This window comes from Somniosus microcephalus, unplaced genomic scaffold (genome assembly GCF_052327205.1).
Source record: "Somniosus microcephalus isolate GS21.2 unplaced genomic scaffold, FLI_Smic_1.0 unresolved_chr7, whole genome shotgun sequence".
Taxonomy (NCBI): Eukaryota; Metazoa; Chordata; class Chondrichthyes; order Squaliformes; family Somniosidae; genus Somniosus; species Somniosus microcephalus.
Genome location: NW_028225185.1, coordinates 25,969,594 through 25,984,333, shown reverse-complemented (window position 1 = coordinate 25,984,333; position 14,740 = coordinate 25,969,594). Strand labels below are relative to the sequence as shown.

Genomic DNA, 14,740 nt, shown 5'->3' with positions numbered 1-14,740 from the left:
GCCCTGGGAGTGTTTGATGGGACAGTGTAGAGGGAGCTTTACTCTGTATCTAACCCGTGCTGTACCTGCCCTGGGAGTGTTTGATGGGGACAGTGTAGAGGGAGCTTTACTCTGTATCTAACCCATGCTGTACCTGCCCTGGGAGTGTTTGATGGGGACAGTGTAGAGGGAGCTTTACTCTGTATCTAACCCGTGCTGTACCTGCCCTGGGAGTGTTTGATGGGACAGTGTCGAGGGAGCTTTACTCTGTATCTAACCCGTGCTGTACCTCATACAGTTGAGCGATGATGGGCGAGCTTCCCTGCTCCTCCAGCCGCCTCTCCCGCTGCTCCAGGATGCCTTTGCAGTGCTGACAGGACATAATCCGATCGTCGTCCTTCTCATCCAGCAGCGAGCTGATGCTGGACACGCTCAACCTCCGCCCGCTCTCCACGCTGCCCGCCATCCGGTCGGGACCGCAGGGGCTTCCCCCTGCCGCCACCGAGGCCCTCACCGCGCTCGTCAGCTTGTCTGTTTGAGCAGAGAAAGGTACAGATCAGTCACCACCGGTTTTAGAGTGGGCTAGAACAAGCTCGAGGGCCTAAATGGCCTGCTCCTGTTCCTATTGTGTTCAATTCTGGGCACAGCACTTTAGGAAGGATGTCAAGGCCTTGGAGAGGGTGCAGAGGAGATTGACCAGAATGGTACCAGGGATGAGGGACTTCAGTGATGTGGAGAGACTGGAGAAGCTGGGATTGTTCTCCTTGGAGCAGAGAAGGTTAAGGGGAGATTGACCAGAATGGTACCAGGGGATGAGGGACTTCAGTGATGTGGAGAGACTGGAGAAGCTGGGGTTGTTCTCCTTAGAGCAGAGAAGGTTAAGGGGAGATTGACCAGAATGGTACCAGGGGATGAGGGACTTCAGTGATGTGGAGAGACTGGAGAAGCTGGGATTGTTCTCCTTAGAGCAGAGAAGGTTAAGGGGAGATTGACCAGAATGGTCCCAGGGATGAGGGACTTCAGTGATGTGGAGAGACTGGAGAAGCTGGGATTGTTCTCCTTAGAGCAGAGAAGGTTAAGGGGAGATTGACCAGAATGGTCCCAGGGATGAGGGACTTCAGTGATGTGGAGAGACTGGAGAAGCTGGGATTGTTCTCCTTAGAGCAGAGAAGGTTAAGGGGAGATTGACCAGAATGGTACCAGGGATGAGGGACTTCAGTGATGTGGAGAGACTGGAGAAGCTGGGGTTGTTCTCCTTAGAGCAGAGAAGGTTAAGGGGAGATTTGAGGGATCCGGGTGAAGGCTCACGGTGTCACACACCTAGGCTTGTACGAGAGGTAGTAAACGTCAAGCTCGAATTTTAAAAGCCTGTATATCGGGGCGGGGGAGGGAGGGGGGGACTGAAGAGGGGGGGGGGCGGAGGCAGGGGTTCGGGGTGAAGGAGTTCCACAGTTTGAGTTAATGACACCAAGCTTCGTGTTTTATAAACCAGTAAAATGGGACAGGAAGGGAAGACTATGGCGGTTGATAGTTTGAGTAGCAGGAGATGCATGGGAACGCGGTAAGAGGAGGCCATTCAGCCCCTCGAGCCTGTTCCGCCATTCAATTCGATCACGGGTCTCAATCTCAGGATAGCGAGGGGGGGGAGTCTGCAGGACAGGGAGGGGGGGGCGGGGGGGATTTCGAACTGAGGAAGGACAGGAGAGCAAGGTTCGGAGGAGCACTGAAGGAGTGCGGTGGGTAAAATAGAGAGAGGTTGAGACCGAGGGAGAGGAAGGAAGGGAAGAGCAAATGCCCACTGAAGGGCGAGCTTTGCCTTGTACCTTGTCCAGGAGCAAGAGACTAGTTAGAAGAGCCTCCCCGGATATGGGAGTGGGATGCACTATCCATAGGATGGTGTCAAATTGAAAGAAGAGGCAGACAATGTTGTGAAGATTAATGGTAGGCCAGAGGATTGGGAAATATTTAGAAACCAGGAAAGGATGACTAAAAAAATTATAAAGAGGGAGAAGATAGAGTATGAGAGGAAACTAGCAAATAATATAAAAACAGACAGTAAGAGCTTCTACAGGTATATAAAAAGGAAACGAGTAGCTAAAGTAAATGTTGGTCCCTTAGAGGATGAGACTGGGGAATTAATAATGGGTAAGAGCGAAATGGCAGAGACTCTAAACAATTATTTTGGATCGGTCTTCACGGTAGAAGACATTAAAAACATCCCAATATTAATAGATAATCGAGGGGCTATAGGGAGGGAGGGACTTAAAACAATCTATCACTGGAGGAAAAAGTACTGGGCAAACTAATGGGACTAAAGGTGGACAAGTCCCCTGGACCTGACGGCCTGCATCCTAGGGTCTTAAAAGTGGCTGCAGAGATAGTGGATGCGTTGGTTGTAATCTACCACAATTCCCTGGATTCTGGAGAGGTCCCAGCGGACTGGAAAACCACAAATGTAACGCCCCTATTTAAGAAAGGAGGGAGACAGAAAGCAGGAAACTATAGGCCAGGTGGCCCAACGTCTGTCGTTGGGGAAATGCTGGAGTCCATTATTAAGGAGGTAATAGCAGGACATTTAGAAAATCATAAGACAATTAAGCAGAGTCAACATGGTTTTATGAAAGGGAAATCGTGTTTGACAAATTTGCTGGAGTTCTTTGAGGATGTAACAAGCAGGGTGGATAAAGGGGAACCAGTAGATGTGGTGTATTTGGATTTCCAGAAGGCATTCGATAAGGTGCCACATAAAAGGTTACTGCACAAGGTAAGAGTTCACGGGGTTTGGGGTAATATATTGGCATTGATAGAGGATTAGCTAACTAACAGAAAACAGAGAGTCGGGATAAATGGGTCATTGTCCGGTTGGCAACCAGTAACTAGTGGGGGTGCCACAGGGATCAGTGCTGGGGCCCCAACTATTTACAATCTATATTAATGACTTGGATGAAGGGACCGAGTGCACTGTAGCCAAATTTGCTGATGATACAAAGATAGGTGGGTTAGCAAGTTGTGAGGCGGACACAGAGTCTGCGAAGGGATATAGAGAGGTTCAGTGAATGGGCAAAAATTTGGCAGATGGAGTATAATGTGGGAAAATGTGAGGTTATCCACTTTGGAAGGAAGAATGAAAAAGCAAATTATTATTTAAATGGAGAGACTACATAATGCTGCGGTACAGAGGGATCTGGGGGTCCTTGTACATGAAACACAACCAGTTAACATGCAGGTACAGCAAGTAATTAGGAAGGCGAAGGGAATGTTGGCCTTTATTGCAAAGGGTGTGGAGTATAAAAGTAGGGAAGTTTTGATGCAACTGTACAGGGCGCTGGTGAGACCGCACCTGGAGTACTGCGTACAGTTTTGGTCTCCATATTTAAGGAAGGATATATTTGCATTGGAGGCAGTTCAGAGAAGGTTCACTGGGTTGATTCCTGGGATGAAGGGGTTGACGTATGAGGAAAGGTTGAGCAGGTTGGGCCGATACTCATTGGAGTTTAGAAGAATGAGAGGGGATCTTATTGAAACATATAAGATTCTGAGGGGGATTTACGGGGTGGATGCAGAGAGGATGTTTCCCCTCGTGGGGGAATCTAGAACTCGGGGGCATAATTTCAGAATAAGGGGTCGCCCCTTTAAGACGGAGATGAGGAGGAATTTTTTCTCTCCGAGGGTCGTGAATCTTTGGAATTCTCTTCCCCGGAGAGCTGTGGAGACGGAGTCACTGAATATATTCAAGGCGGAGATCGACAGACTTTGAACGACAGGGGAGTCGAGGGGTCTGGGGAGAGAGCGGGAAAGTGGTGTTGAGGACAAGATTGGATCAGCCGTGATCTTATTGAATGGCGGAGCAGGCTGGAGGGGCCGACTGGCCGACTCCTGCTCCTAACTCTTGTGTTCTTATTCATGGATGGGGGCCGCGGGGGGGTAAAAGGCTAACAGCGCAAATTTGCAGACGACACCAAGCTGGGTGGGCGTGTGTGCTGTGAGGAGGATGTCGTGAAACTCCAGGATGATTTGGACAGGTTGGGTGATTGGGCAGAAACATGGCAAATGCAGTATAATGTGGATAAATGTGAGGTTATCCACTTTGGTGGTAAAAACAGGAAGGCAGATTATTATCTGAACGGCAATAGATTGGGAGAAGGGGAAGTGCAATGAGACCTGGGTGTTCTTGTGCACCAGTCGCTGAAGGTAAGCATGCAGGTGCAGCAGGCGGTTAAGAAGGCAAATGGTATGTTGGCCTTCATAGCGAGAGGGTTCGAGTACAGGAGCAAGGATGTCTTGCTGCAGTTGTACAGGGCCTTGGTGAGACCACACCTTGAGTATTGTGTGCAGTTTTGGTCACCTTACCTGAGGAAGGACGTTCTTGCCATGGAAGGAGTGCAGCGAAGATTCACCAGACTGATACCTGGGATGGCAGGAATGACGTATGAGGAGAAATTGGGTCGATTGGGCTTATATTCGCTGGAGTTTAGAAGAATGAGAGGGGATCTCATTCAAACTTATAAAATTCTAACAGGACCAGACAGACTAGATGCAGGAAGGATGTTCCCGATGGTCGGGGAGTCCAGAACCAGGGGTCACAGTCTAAGGATAAGGGGTAAGCCATTTAGAACTGAAATGAGGAGGAATTTCTTCACCCAGAGAGTGGTGAACCTGTGGAATTCTCTACCACAGAAGGCAGTTGAGGCCAATTCATTAAATATATTCAAGAAGGAGTTAGATATATTTCTTAAGGCTAAAGGGATCAAGGGATATGGGGAGCAGGCTGGGACAGGGTACTGAATTTGGATGATCAGCCATGATCTCACTGAATGGCGGAGCAGGCTCGAGGGGCCGAATGGCCGACTCCTGCTCCTATCTTCTATGTTTCTATGTTCCCGGTGAGGGGGCGCAGGCACTGAGCCGAGGTACCAGAGGGCTTCGGTGAACCGCACCCCCACCGCCCCCCCAGCAAGGACGGGGCAGAAAGTGAGTTTGAAAACCCCCCCCACCCCACCCCTCGCTCGCGGTCCCGGCCGACAGAACGCGCCTACTTACGAACGAAAGGCACGGTGAGGAACTGTGTGCACCTCTTGCACATGATGGAGCCGCACAGACGGCAGTGGTGGCGTCGGAGTGTGATGGCGAAGGTGGCCCCACAGTCAGGGCAGCACGGCACGTCGCGGTCACTCACCCAGGTCACCACGGATCTCTCCAACGCTGCGGGAGGGACAGGAAACCAGATCAGTGCCGACGGAATGGTTAGATCAGAAACACATCAATCAGTACCTGGGGGAGAAAGAGTACCAACGACGCAATTTAAACCTAAAGGGTGGACTGCGGGAGACAGGAGTGCGACAGAGAGAGAGAGAGAGAGAGAGAGAGAGAGAGAGATGGAGGTAATGTGCAAGAGTGTCACAGGGAAAGAGAGAGACAGACAGAAATAGAGAGACATACAGACAGAAAGAGAGAGACAGACAGACAGAGAGAGAGACACAGTGTGTGTTATGGAGATGAACAGTGAGGTAGAGTCAAAGAGACAGACAGACAGACAGAAATAGAGAGAGAGACAGACAGTGTGTGTCACGGAGGTGAATAGTGAGGTAGACTCAAGGAGACAGAGAGACACACGCGGAGATAGAGAAAGAGACACACACAGGAAGATAAGCGAGGTAGACAGAGGTGGATACAGAGAGATAAGGAGGAGGAAAAGAAAAGATGGAAAGAGAGAAAAAGGAAAATTACATCTCTCCAGCACCTTTCACAACTCAGGACATCCCAAAGACCTTCACCGCCAATGAAGTACTTTTTGAAGTGTGGTCACTGTTGTAATGTAGGAAACGCGGCAGCCAACTTGCGCACAGCAAGCTCCCACAAACAGCAATGTGATAATGAGCAGATCATCTGTTTTTAGTGGTGTTGGTTGATATACTTTGTGCACAAGGTCACGCAATGGTTCTTTGTATGTGAATGGTTCCCTAGGAAAGCTGTGTATGTCGTCAAGCCTGAATTTTAAAGAAGGTATTGGGGGAAAGAGAGAGAGCGAATCGTAGCACCACCAACCTTTCCTTTTCGCTGGGTCAGTAGACGCTCGGTCAAATGCAGTCAACTGGAAATAACAGACAGAACGTAATCGGGATAGGTTCCCTTCGACTAGACGGACTCTCCCCACCGCCGCCCTCCCCCAGCCTCCACCGCCCTCCCTCCCTCTCAACTCCCCCTCCGTCCCTCCCACCTCCCCCTCCGTCCCTCCCACCTCCCCCGCCCTCCCTCCCCCACCCTCCCACCCTCTCCCTCCCACCCCCGCCCTCCCTCCCCCAACCTCCACCGCCCTCCCTCCCTCACCCTCCCCCGCCCTCCCTCCCCCACCCTCCACCGCCCTCCCTCCCTCTCAACTCCCCCTCCGTCCCTCCCAACTCCCCCTCCCACTCCCTCCCACCTCCCCCGCCCTCCCCCTCCCACTCCCTCCCTCCTCCCCCTCCCTCCCACCTCCCTCCCTCCCCCACCCTCCCACCTCCCCCGCCCTCCCTCCCTCCCACCTCCCCGCCCTCCCTCCCCCCTCCCCTCCCTCTCACCTCCCTCGCCCTCCCTCCCCCACCCTTCCCCCTCCCCCACCCTTCCCCCTCCCTCCCTCCTCTCCCCCTCCCTACCTCCCACCTCCCCCTCCCTCCCACCTCCCCCTCCCTCCCACCGCCCTTCCTCCCTCCCCCGCCCTCCCTCTCCCCCGCCCTCCCTCCCTCCCTCCTCCGCTACCCTCTCCCCCCCGCACCCTCTCCCTCCCCTCCCTCCCACCTCCCCCAGCTTCCGCCACCCTCCCTGCCACCTCCCCCGGCCCTCCCCTGCCCTCTCCCCCCCCCACCACATTGCGCCCTCCTGCCTCCGCTGCCCTCTCCCTTCCCCGCCATCTCCCCCTTGCCACCCAGCGCACGCCCCCTCCTCCTCCCCACCCCCCCCCCGCCTTCTCCTCTCCCTCCCCCTCACCTTTTCCAAGCGAATCAGCAGTTTGTTCACCTCGATGACGTAGTGGTCGATTCGCGCTCCCCGCCACCGCTGGAAATCACTCCGCACGTTCCTCGTCGCACCTGCTCACCAAACACAGGGACAGTCGTCACCTCGGGCCCAGTATCGGAGGCCCAGCGAGCCGGCCCACTGCCCCCGGGGGCCGTACAGGCACAGGGAGCATCACAGTAACAGCAACAGCCTCAGGCAGGAGACTGTCGGCCCCCTCACCCGCCCACAGTGTCTCCTTGGGGGAGTTCCAATTAGCGATTTAATTAGTCCCACTCTCCCCTGCCCAGTCCACACAGCCTGACAAATTTCTCCCTTCAAGTATTTCTCCAATTCCTCTTTTGAAAGTTACTATTGAACCTGTTTCCACCGCCCTTTCAGGCAGCACATTCCAGATCACAACAACTCGCTGTAAAAAACATTCTCCTCATCTCCCCTCTGGTTCTTTTACCGATTATCTTCAATCTGTGTCCTCTGGTTACCGACCCTCCTGCCACTGGAAACAGTTTCTCCTGATCTACTCGATCAAAACACCTCATGATTTTAATGAACGCCTCCATTAAATCTCCCCTTAACCTTCTCTGCTCCAAGGAGAACAACCCCAGCTTCTCCAGTCTCTCCAGATCACTGAAGTCCCTCATCCCGGTACCATTCTGGTCAATCTCCCCTTAACCTTCTCTGCTCTAAGGAGAGCAACCCCAGCTTCTCCAGACTCTCCACGTCACTGAAGTCCCTCATCCCTGGTACCATTCTGGTCAATCTCCCCTTAACCTTCTCTGCTCTAAGGAGAACAACCCCAGCTTCTCCAGTCTCTCCACATCACTGAAGTCCCTCATCCCTGGTACCATTCTGGTCAATCTCCCCTTAACCTTCTCTGCTCTAAGGAGAACAACCCCAGCTTCTCCAGACTCTCCACATCACTGAAGCCCCTCATCCCTGGTACCATTCTGGTCAATCTCCCCTTAACCTTCTCTGCTCTAAGGAGAACAACCCCAGCTTCTCCAGTCTCTCCACGTAACTGAAGTCCCTCATCCCTGGTACCATTCTGGTCAATCTCCCCTTAACCTTCTCTGCTCTAAGGATTACATTGAATTTACTGTCCAGCAAACAGGCCATTCGGCCCAACTGCTCCGTGCCGGTGTTTCTGCTCCACACGAGCCTCCTCCCGCCCCTCTTCATCTCACACCATCACCATATCCTTCTAATTCTTTTCTCCCTCGTGTGTTTATCCAGCTTCTCCTTAAATGCATCTGTGCTATTCACCTCGACCACTCCCTGTGGTAGCGAGTTCCACATTCTCACCACTCTCTGGGTGAAGAAGTTTCTCCTGAATTCCCGATTGGATTTATTAGTGACTGTCTTCTATTGACGGCCCCTAGTTCTGGTCTCCCCCACAAGTGGAAACACCTTCTGTTTAAGGAGAACAATCCCAGCTTCTCCAGTCTCTCCACATCACTGAAGCAATAACGATGAAAGTACAATAATTAGCCGAGGGTCAGCTTGGCTCACCGAGGTCTTGGGCCTCCCACTTGCTGGTGTCCACACCTCCCGAGTAGATGAAGTCCGATCGCTCCGTGTCCGATCGCTCCGTGTCTTCCCTCTTCAGTAACTTCCTCTTCGCTCTGCCAAAGAGTGCTAGCGCACACAGAGAGGAGAATAAAACCCAGCTCGCAAGGCTGAAGCGGAATCGTAAACAGGCCGAAGCAAGAACGAACGAACGAACGAACTTATGTGTCTACAGCGCCTTCCACCACCTCAGGATGACCCAGCGTGCTTCACAGCCAATGAAGTAAATAAGAACATAAGAAATAGGAGCAGGAGTTGGCTATTCGGCCCTTCGAGCCTGCTCCACCATTCAATGAGGTCATGGCTGATCTTCTGCCTCAACTCCATTGCACCTATCGCCATACCTCTTGATGCCTTTACTAGTCAGAAACCTGTCGACTTCTGTTTTGAATATACCCAACGACTGAGCCTCCACAGCCCTCTGGGGCAGAGAATTCCAAAGATTCACCGCCCTCTGTGAAGAAATTTCTTCTATCTCAGTCCTGAATGGCCGACCCTTTATCCTGAGGCTGTGGCCCCTGGTTCTAGACTCCCCAGCCAAGGGAAACATTCTCCCAGCATCCACCCTATCAAGCCCTGTAATAATTTTGTATGCTTCAATGAGATCCCCTCTCATTCTTCTGAATTCAAGAGAATACAGGCCTAGTTTACTCAATCTCTTCTCATACGACAGTCCCGCCATCCCAGGGATCAATCTGGTGAACCTTCGTTGCACTCCCTCTATGGCAAGTATATCCTTAGATAAGGAGATCAAAATTGTACACAGTACTCCAGGCGTGGTCTCACCAAGGCCCTGTATAATTGGAGTAAGACTTCTTTACTCCTGTACTCAAATCCTCTTGTAATGAAGGCCAGCAGACCATTTGCCTTCCTAATGGCTTGCTGCACCGACACATTCACTTTTAGTGACTCATGTACAAGGACACCCAGGTCCCTTTGAGCATCTGCATTCCCCAATCTTTCACCATTTAGGAAATACTCTGCCTTTCTGTTTTTTCTACCAAAGTGGATAACATCACATTTATCCACATTATGTTCCATCTGCCATGTTCTCGCCCACTCACTGAGCCTGTCGAGATCCCCTTGAAGCCTCTTCACATCCTCTTCACAACTGACTTCTAATTTTTTGAAGTGTGGTCGCTGGTTTTAACGTAGGCAAACGCCAACTGGCACACAGCAAGATCCCACAGGCAGCAATGCGATAACGACAAGAGCCTACATTACACCAGTGACCACACTTCAAAAGTACTTCATTGGCTGTAAAGCATAGAAACATCGAAGATAGGAGCAGGAGTCGGCCATTCGGCCCCTCGAGCCTGCTCCGCCATTCAATGAGATCATGGCTGATCATCCAAATTCAGTACCCTGTCCCTGCTTTCTCCCCATATCCCTTGATCCCTTTAGCCTTAAGAAATATATCCAACTCCTTCTTGAATATATTTAATGAATTGGCCTCAACTGCCTTCTGTGGTAGAGAATTCCACAGGTTCACCACTCTCTGGGTGAAGAAATTCCTCCTCATTTCTGTCCTAAATGGCTTACCCCTTATCCTTAGACTGTGACCTCTGGTTCTGGACTCCCCGGCCATCGGGAACATCCTTCCTGCATCTAGTCTGTCTAGTCCTGTCAGAATTTTATAAGTTTCAATGAGATCCCCTCTCACTCTTCTAAACTCCAGTGAGTATAAGCCCAATCGACCCAATCTCTCCTCATACGTCATTCCTGCCATCCCAGGTATCAGCCTGGTGAGTCTTCGCTGCACTCCCTCCACGGCAAGAACATCCTGCCTCAGATAAAACGCTTTGGGACGTCCTGAGGTGGGGAAAGGCGCTGGAGAAATGCGAGTTTGTTCTTTTCTTTAGATCATCTGTTTTAGTGATGTTGGTTGAGGGATAAATATTGGCCCCAGGACACCCGGGAGAACTCCCCCCCCGGCTCTTCTTCCAATAGTGGCCGTGGGATTGTTTACGCCCACCCGAGACAGCAGACGGGGCCTCGGGTTTAACGTCTTTGAACGGGAGAGGGAAAACACTGAAGGGCTCAGGGAAGAGAGCAGGGAAGCGGGACTAGTTAAGCTCACACTTAACTGGACCAGCCACATAAACACTGTGGCAACAACAGCAGGTCGGAGGCTGGGTATTCTGCGGCGAGTGTCTCACCTCCTGACTCCCCAAAGCCTTTCCACCATCTACAAGGCACAAGTCAGGAGTGTGATGGAATACTCTCCACTTGCCTGGATGAGTTGCAGCTCCAACAACACTCGAGAAGCTCGACACCATCCAGGACAAAGCAGCCCGCTTGATCGGCACCCCGTCCACCACCTTAAGCATTCACTCCCTCCACCACTGGCGCACCGTGGCTGCAGTGTGGACCATCTACAAGATGCACTGCAGCAACTTGCCAAGGCTTCTTCGACATCGAACCTGCGACCTCCTCCACCTAGAAGGACAAGGGCAGCAAGCGCATGGGAACACCACCACCTCCAAATCACACACCATCCTGACTTGGAAGTATCGGGATTTTGCCCCTCCAAAGCCGGGCGCTGGTACCTAGCGCGGGCCCCCCCGCCCCCCGCTCAGTCTGCGACGGGACACTCACTCTTGATCTGCCCCACCATGTGCCTGTCATCCTCCCCGGAGTGCGCGTCCTCGTAGTGTGACTGGAGCTGCTGCACCGACTGCAGGTCCTTGAGGCAGAGCGGGCAGAGGAAGCCCTCGCGGATCGCCCCCGAAGAGGAGGCGCCCCCCCTGCCGGCGCCGGGCAGAGGGGGGGAGGAAGGGACCGCCCACATGCTGTCCCTCGGGCCTCTCTCACCAGGAACTCCGCGCCGACGCTCCCGGGAGCAATCTCGTCCAGCGGCCAATCACCCAGGCGCATCCCCAGGACAGCATCTCCGCCCGTGCAGCCCCGCAATCCGAGTCCAGCTCCCGCCCGGGATCAGGAATCAGCTCCTCTTCCAAACGGCACGGTCTGTGGATACAATCAGAGCACACGAGCTCACTACACGGTGTCTGGGTTTAAACATGGTCTCCATCCCATTTCAACAAGGGATACAGTACTGGCGGGTACCGATCTGTCACGGTGTAATACTGGGGTACAGTACTGGTGGGTACAGGTCTGTCACTGTATAACACTGGGGTACAGTACTGGTAGGTACAGGCCTGTCACTGTATAACACTGGGGTACAGTACTGGTGGGGACAGGTCTGTCACTGTATAACACTGGGGTACAGTACTGGTAGGTACAGGCCTGTCACTGTATAACACTGGGGTACAGTACTGGTGGGTACAGGTCTGTCACTGTATAACACTGGGGTACAGTACTGGTGGGTACAGGTCTGTCACTGTAGAACACGGGTACAGTACTGGTGGGTACAGGTCTGTCACTGTATAACACTGGGGTACAGTACTGGTGGGTACAGGTCTGCCATTGCATAACACTGGGGTACTGTACTGGTGGGTACAGGTCTGTCACTATATAACACTGGGGTACAGTACTGGTGGGTACAGGTCTGTCACTGTATAACACTGGAGTACAGTACTGGTGGGTACAGGTCTGTCACTATAACACTGGGGTACAGTACTGGCGGGTACAGGTCTGTCACTGTATAACACTGGGGTACAGTACTGGTGGGTACAGGTCTGTCACTGTATAACACTGGGGTACAGTACTGGTGGGTACAGGTCTACCATTGTATAACACTGGGGTACAGTACTGGTGGGTACAGGTCTGCCATTGCATAACGCTGGGGTACAGTACTGGTGGGTACAGGTCTGTCACTGTATAACACTGGGGTACAGTACTGGTGGGTACAGGTCTGCCATTGTATAACACTGGGGTACAGTACTGGTGGGTACAGATCTGTCGCTGTATAACACTGGGGTACAGGTCTGTCACTGTATAACACTGGGGTTCAGTACTGGTGGGTACAGGTCTGTCGCTGTATAACACTGGGGTACAGTACTGATGGGTACAAGTCTGTCGCTGTATAACACTGGGGTACAGTACTGGTGGGTACAGGTCTGTCACTGTGTAACACTGGGGCACAGTACTGGTGGGTACAGGTCTGTCACTGTATAACACTGGGGTACAGTACTGATGGGTACAAGTCTGTCGCTGTATAACACTGGGGTACAGTACTGGTGGGTACAGGTCTGTCACTAACACTGGGGTACAGTACTAGTGGGGCCAGGTCTGTCACTAACATTGGGGTACAGTACTGGTGGGTACAGGTCTGTCACTGTATAACACTGGGGTACAGTACTGGTGGGTACAGGTCTGTCACTGTATAACACTGGGGTACAGTACCGGTGGGTACAGGTCTGTCACTGTATAACACGGGGGTACAGTACTGGTGGGTACAGGTCTGTCACTGTATAACACTGGGGTACAGTACTGGTGGGTACAGGTCTGTCACTGTATAACACTGGGGTACAGTACTGGTGGGTACCAGTCTGTCACTGTATAACACGGGTACAGTACTGGTGGGTACAGGTCTGTCACTGTGTAACACTGGGGTACAGTACTGGTGGGTACAGGTCTGTCACTGTATAACACTGGGGTACAGTACTGGTGGGTACCGGTCTGTCACTGTATAACACGGGTACAGTACTGGTGGGTACAGGTCTGTCACTGTATAACACTGGGGTACAGTACTGGTGGGTACAGGTCTGTCACTGTATAACACTGGGGTACAGTACTGGTGGGTACAGGTCTGTCACTGTATAACACTGGGGTACAGTACTGGTGGGTACAGGTCTGTTGCTGTATAACACTGGGGTACAGTACTGGTGGGTACAGGTCTGTCACTGTATAACACTGGGGTACAGTACTGGTGGGTACAGGTCTGTTGCTGTATAACACTGGGGTACAGTACTGGTGGGTACAGGTCTGTCACTGTATAACACTGGGGTACAGTACTGGTGGGTACAGGTCTGTCGCCAACACTGGGGTACAGTACTGGTGGGCACAGGTCTGTCACTGTATAATACTGGGGTACAGTCCTGGTGGGTACAGGTCTGTCACTGTATAACACTGGGGTACAGCACTGGTGGGTACAGGTCTGTCGCCAACACTGGGGTACAGTACCAGCGAGCACGGGTATGTCGCTGGCGGGTTGGCGTTACCCCGGCTCCGTCCGAGGGGCGCGCCGGACAAGAAACGCGCCGGCGGTGACGACCTGCGACCTCTCACCGGGTCGAGGGCGCAGTGCCAAGTTGGCGCCCGTCCGGCCGGACACGGGGGCCCTCGGTGGGCCGCGGCGTGGGTTTTGCGCGCCCCACCTTCGGCAACTTTACGCCAACCTAAGCAGGCGGCGCGCCACGCCACGGTAACAGAGGGGGCAAACGTTCGCCATGGCAACCTGCTGGGCAATGCCCAGGGTTGGCACAGCTGGGGGAGGTTTATTTAAATCGCACTGAACTCATTGCAAAGGCTGGCAGAGCTTCCCCCCCCCTCTGCAAAAACAAGATTAATCTCCAAAAAACAAGACAAAACACCAACAATTGCCCCAACTTACAGGCTGAAGCGAATCTTCCCCAAGGCTTGGGCTGTGTTAGCCCAACGCCACTGCGCAGGCGCCGCCCGCCGCGCCGCTCGCCGGGATTTGTAGTCCCCGCCGGCCGCCCCGCCCCTTGGAGCGGACGGCGGCACCCGAGCCGCGCGAACTACAACTCCCGGCGCGCACCGCGGCCCGCGGTGGGTGGGAGGGAGCCGCTGGGTGGCCGTGACGCGCTCAAGGCGCGCCGCCTGGGCGCCCTGCCGCGCTGGCCGCCGGGAGTTGTAGTCTGTCGCCGCCCCCCGGCCCCAGCCTGCGCCGCGGCGGCTGCCCCGGCCGGAAACTACAATCCCCACAAGGCTCCCTGCTCCTGCCCCTTGGCCTGATTGGCTGCTCTCCAGCCCAAGTTGATGGGCATGTTGCCTTAAAGCAGAATAAAATGAACCAAATTAATAAACCTCTGTCTACATAGGATTACATAGGATATAGGGCACAGGAATGGGCCACACCAGTCCGTGCCGACATTTATAGAAACATAGAAGATAGGAGCAGGAGTCGGCCATTCGGCCCCTCGAGCCTGCTCCGCCATTTAATGAGATCATGGCTGATCATCCAAATTCAGTACCCTGTCCCTGCTTTCTCCCCATACCCCTTGATCCCTTTAGCCTTAAGAAATATATCCAACTCTTTCTTGAATATACTTAATGA

The 14,740-nt window shown here is 53.1% G+C and overlaps 1 protein-coding gene across 1 annotated transcript; it reads right to left on the bottom strand.

Moving 5' to 3' along the window:
- Positions 1–226: 226 nt before the first annotated feature.
- Positions 227–14,155, bottom strand: LOC147086650 (rabenosyn-5-like). Its single transcript, XM_085978791.1, has 7 exons — positions 14,054–14,155; positions 11,134–11,505; positions 8,479–8,604; positions 6,943–7,043; positions 6,025–6,070; positions 5,020–5,181; positions 227–510 (listed from the first exon to the last, which is right to left on the bottom strand). The coding sequence occupies exons 2-7, from the start codon at positions 11,324–11,326 to the stop codon at positions 242–244; spliced, it is 897 nt and encodes a 298-aa protein (XP_085834917.1). The 5' UTR covers positions 11,327–11,505; positions 14,054–14,155; the 3' UTR covers positions 227–241.
- Positions 14,156–14,740: the final 585 nt, after the last annotated feature.

Excerpts from the sequence above, each read along its gene's own strand:
- LOC147086650 (XM_085978791.1), bottom strand. The coding sequence starts at position 11,326 with ATGTGGGCGGTCCCTTCCTCCCCCCCTCTGCCCGGCGCCGGCAGGGGG. Across the intron at positions 7,044-8,478 it reads GTGGGAGGCCCAAGACCTCG|GTGCGACGAGGAACGTGCGG; the intron begins GTGAGCCAAGCT and ends TTTGGTGAGCAG. Across the intron at positions 6,071-6,942 it reads TGCTGATTCGCTTGGAAAAG|TTGACTGCATTTGACCGAGC; the intron begins GTGAGGGGGAGG and ends TGTTATTTCCAG.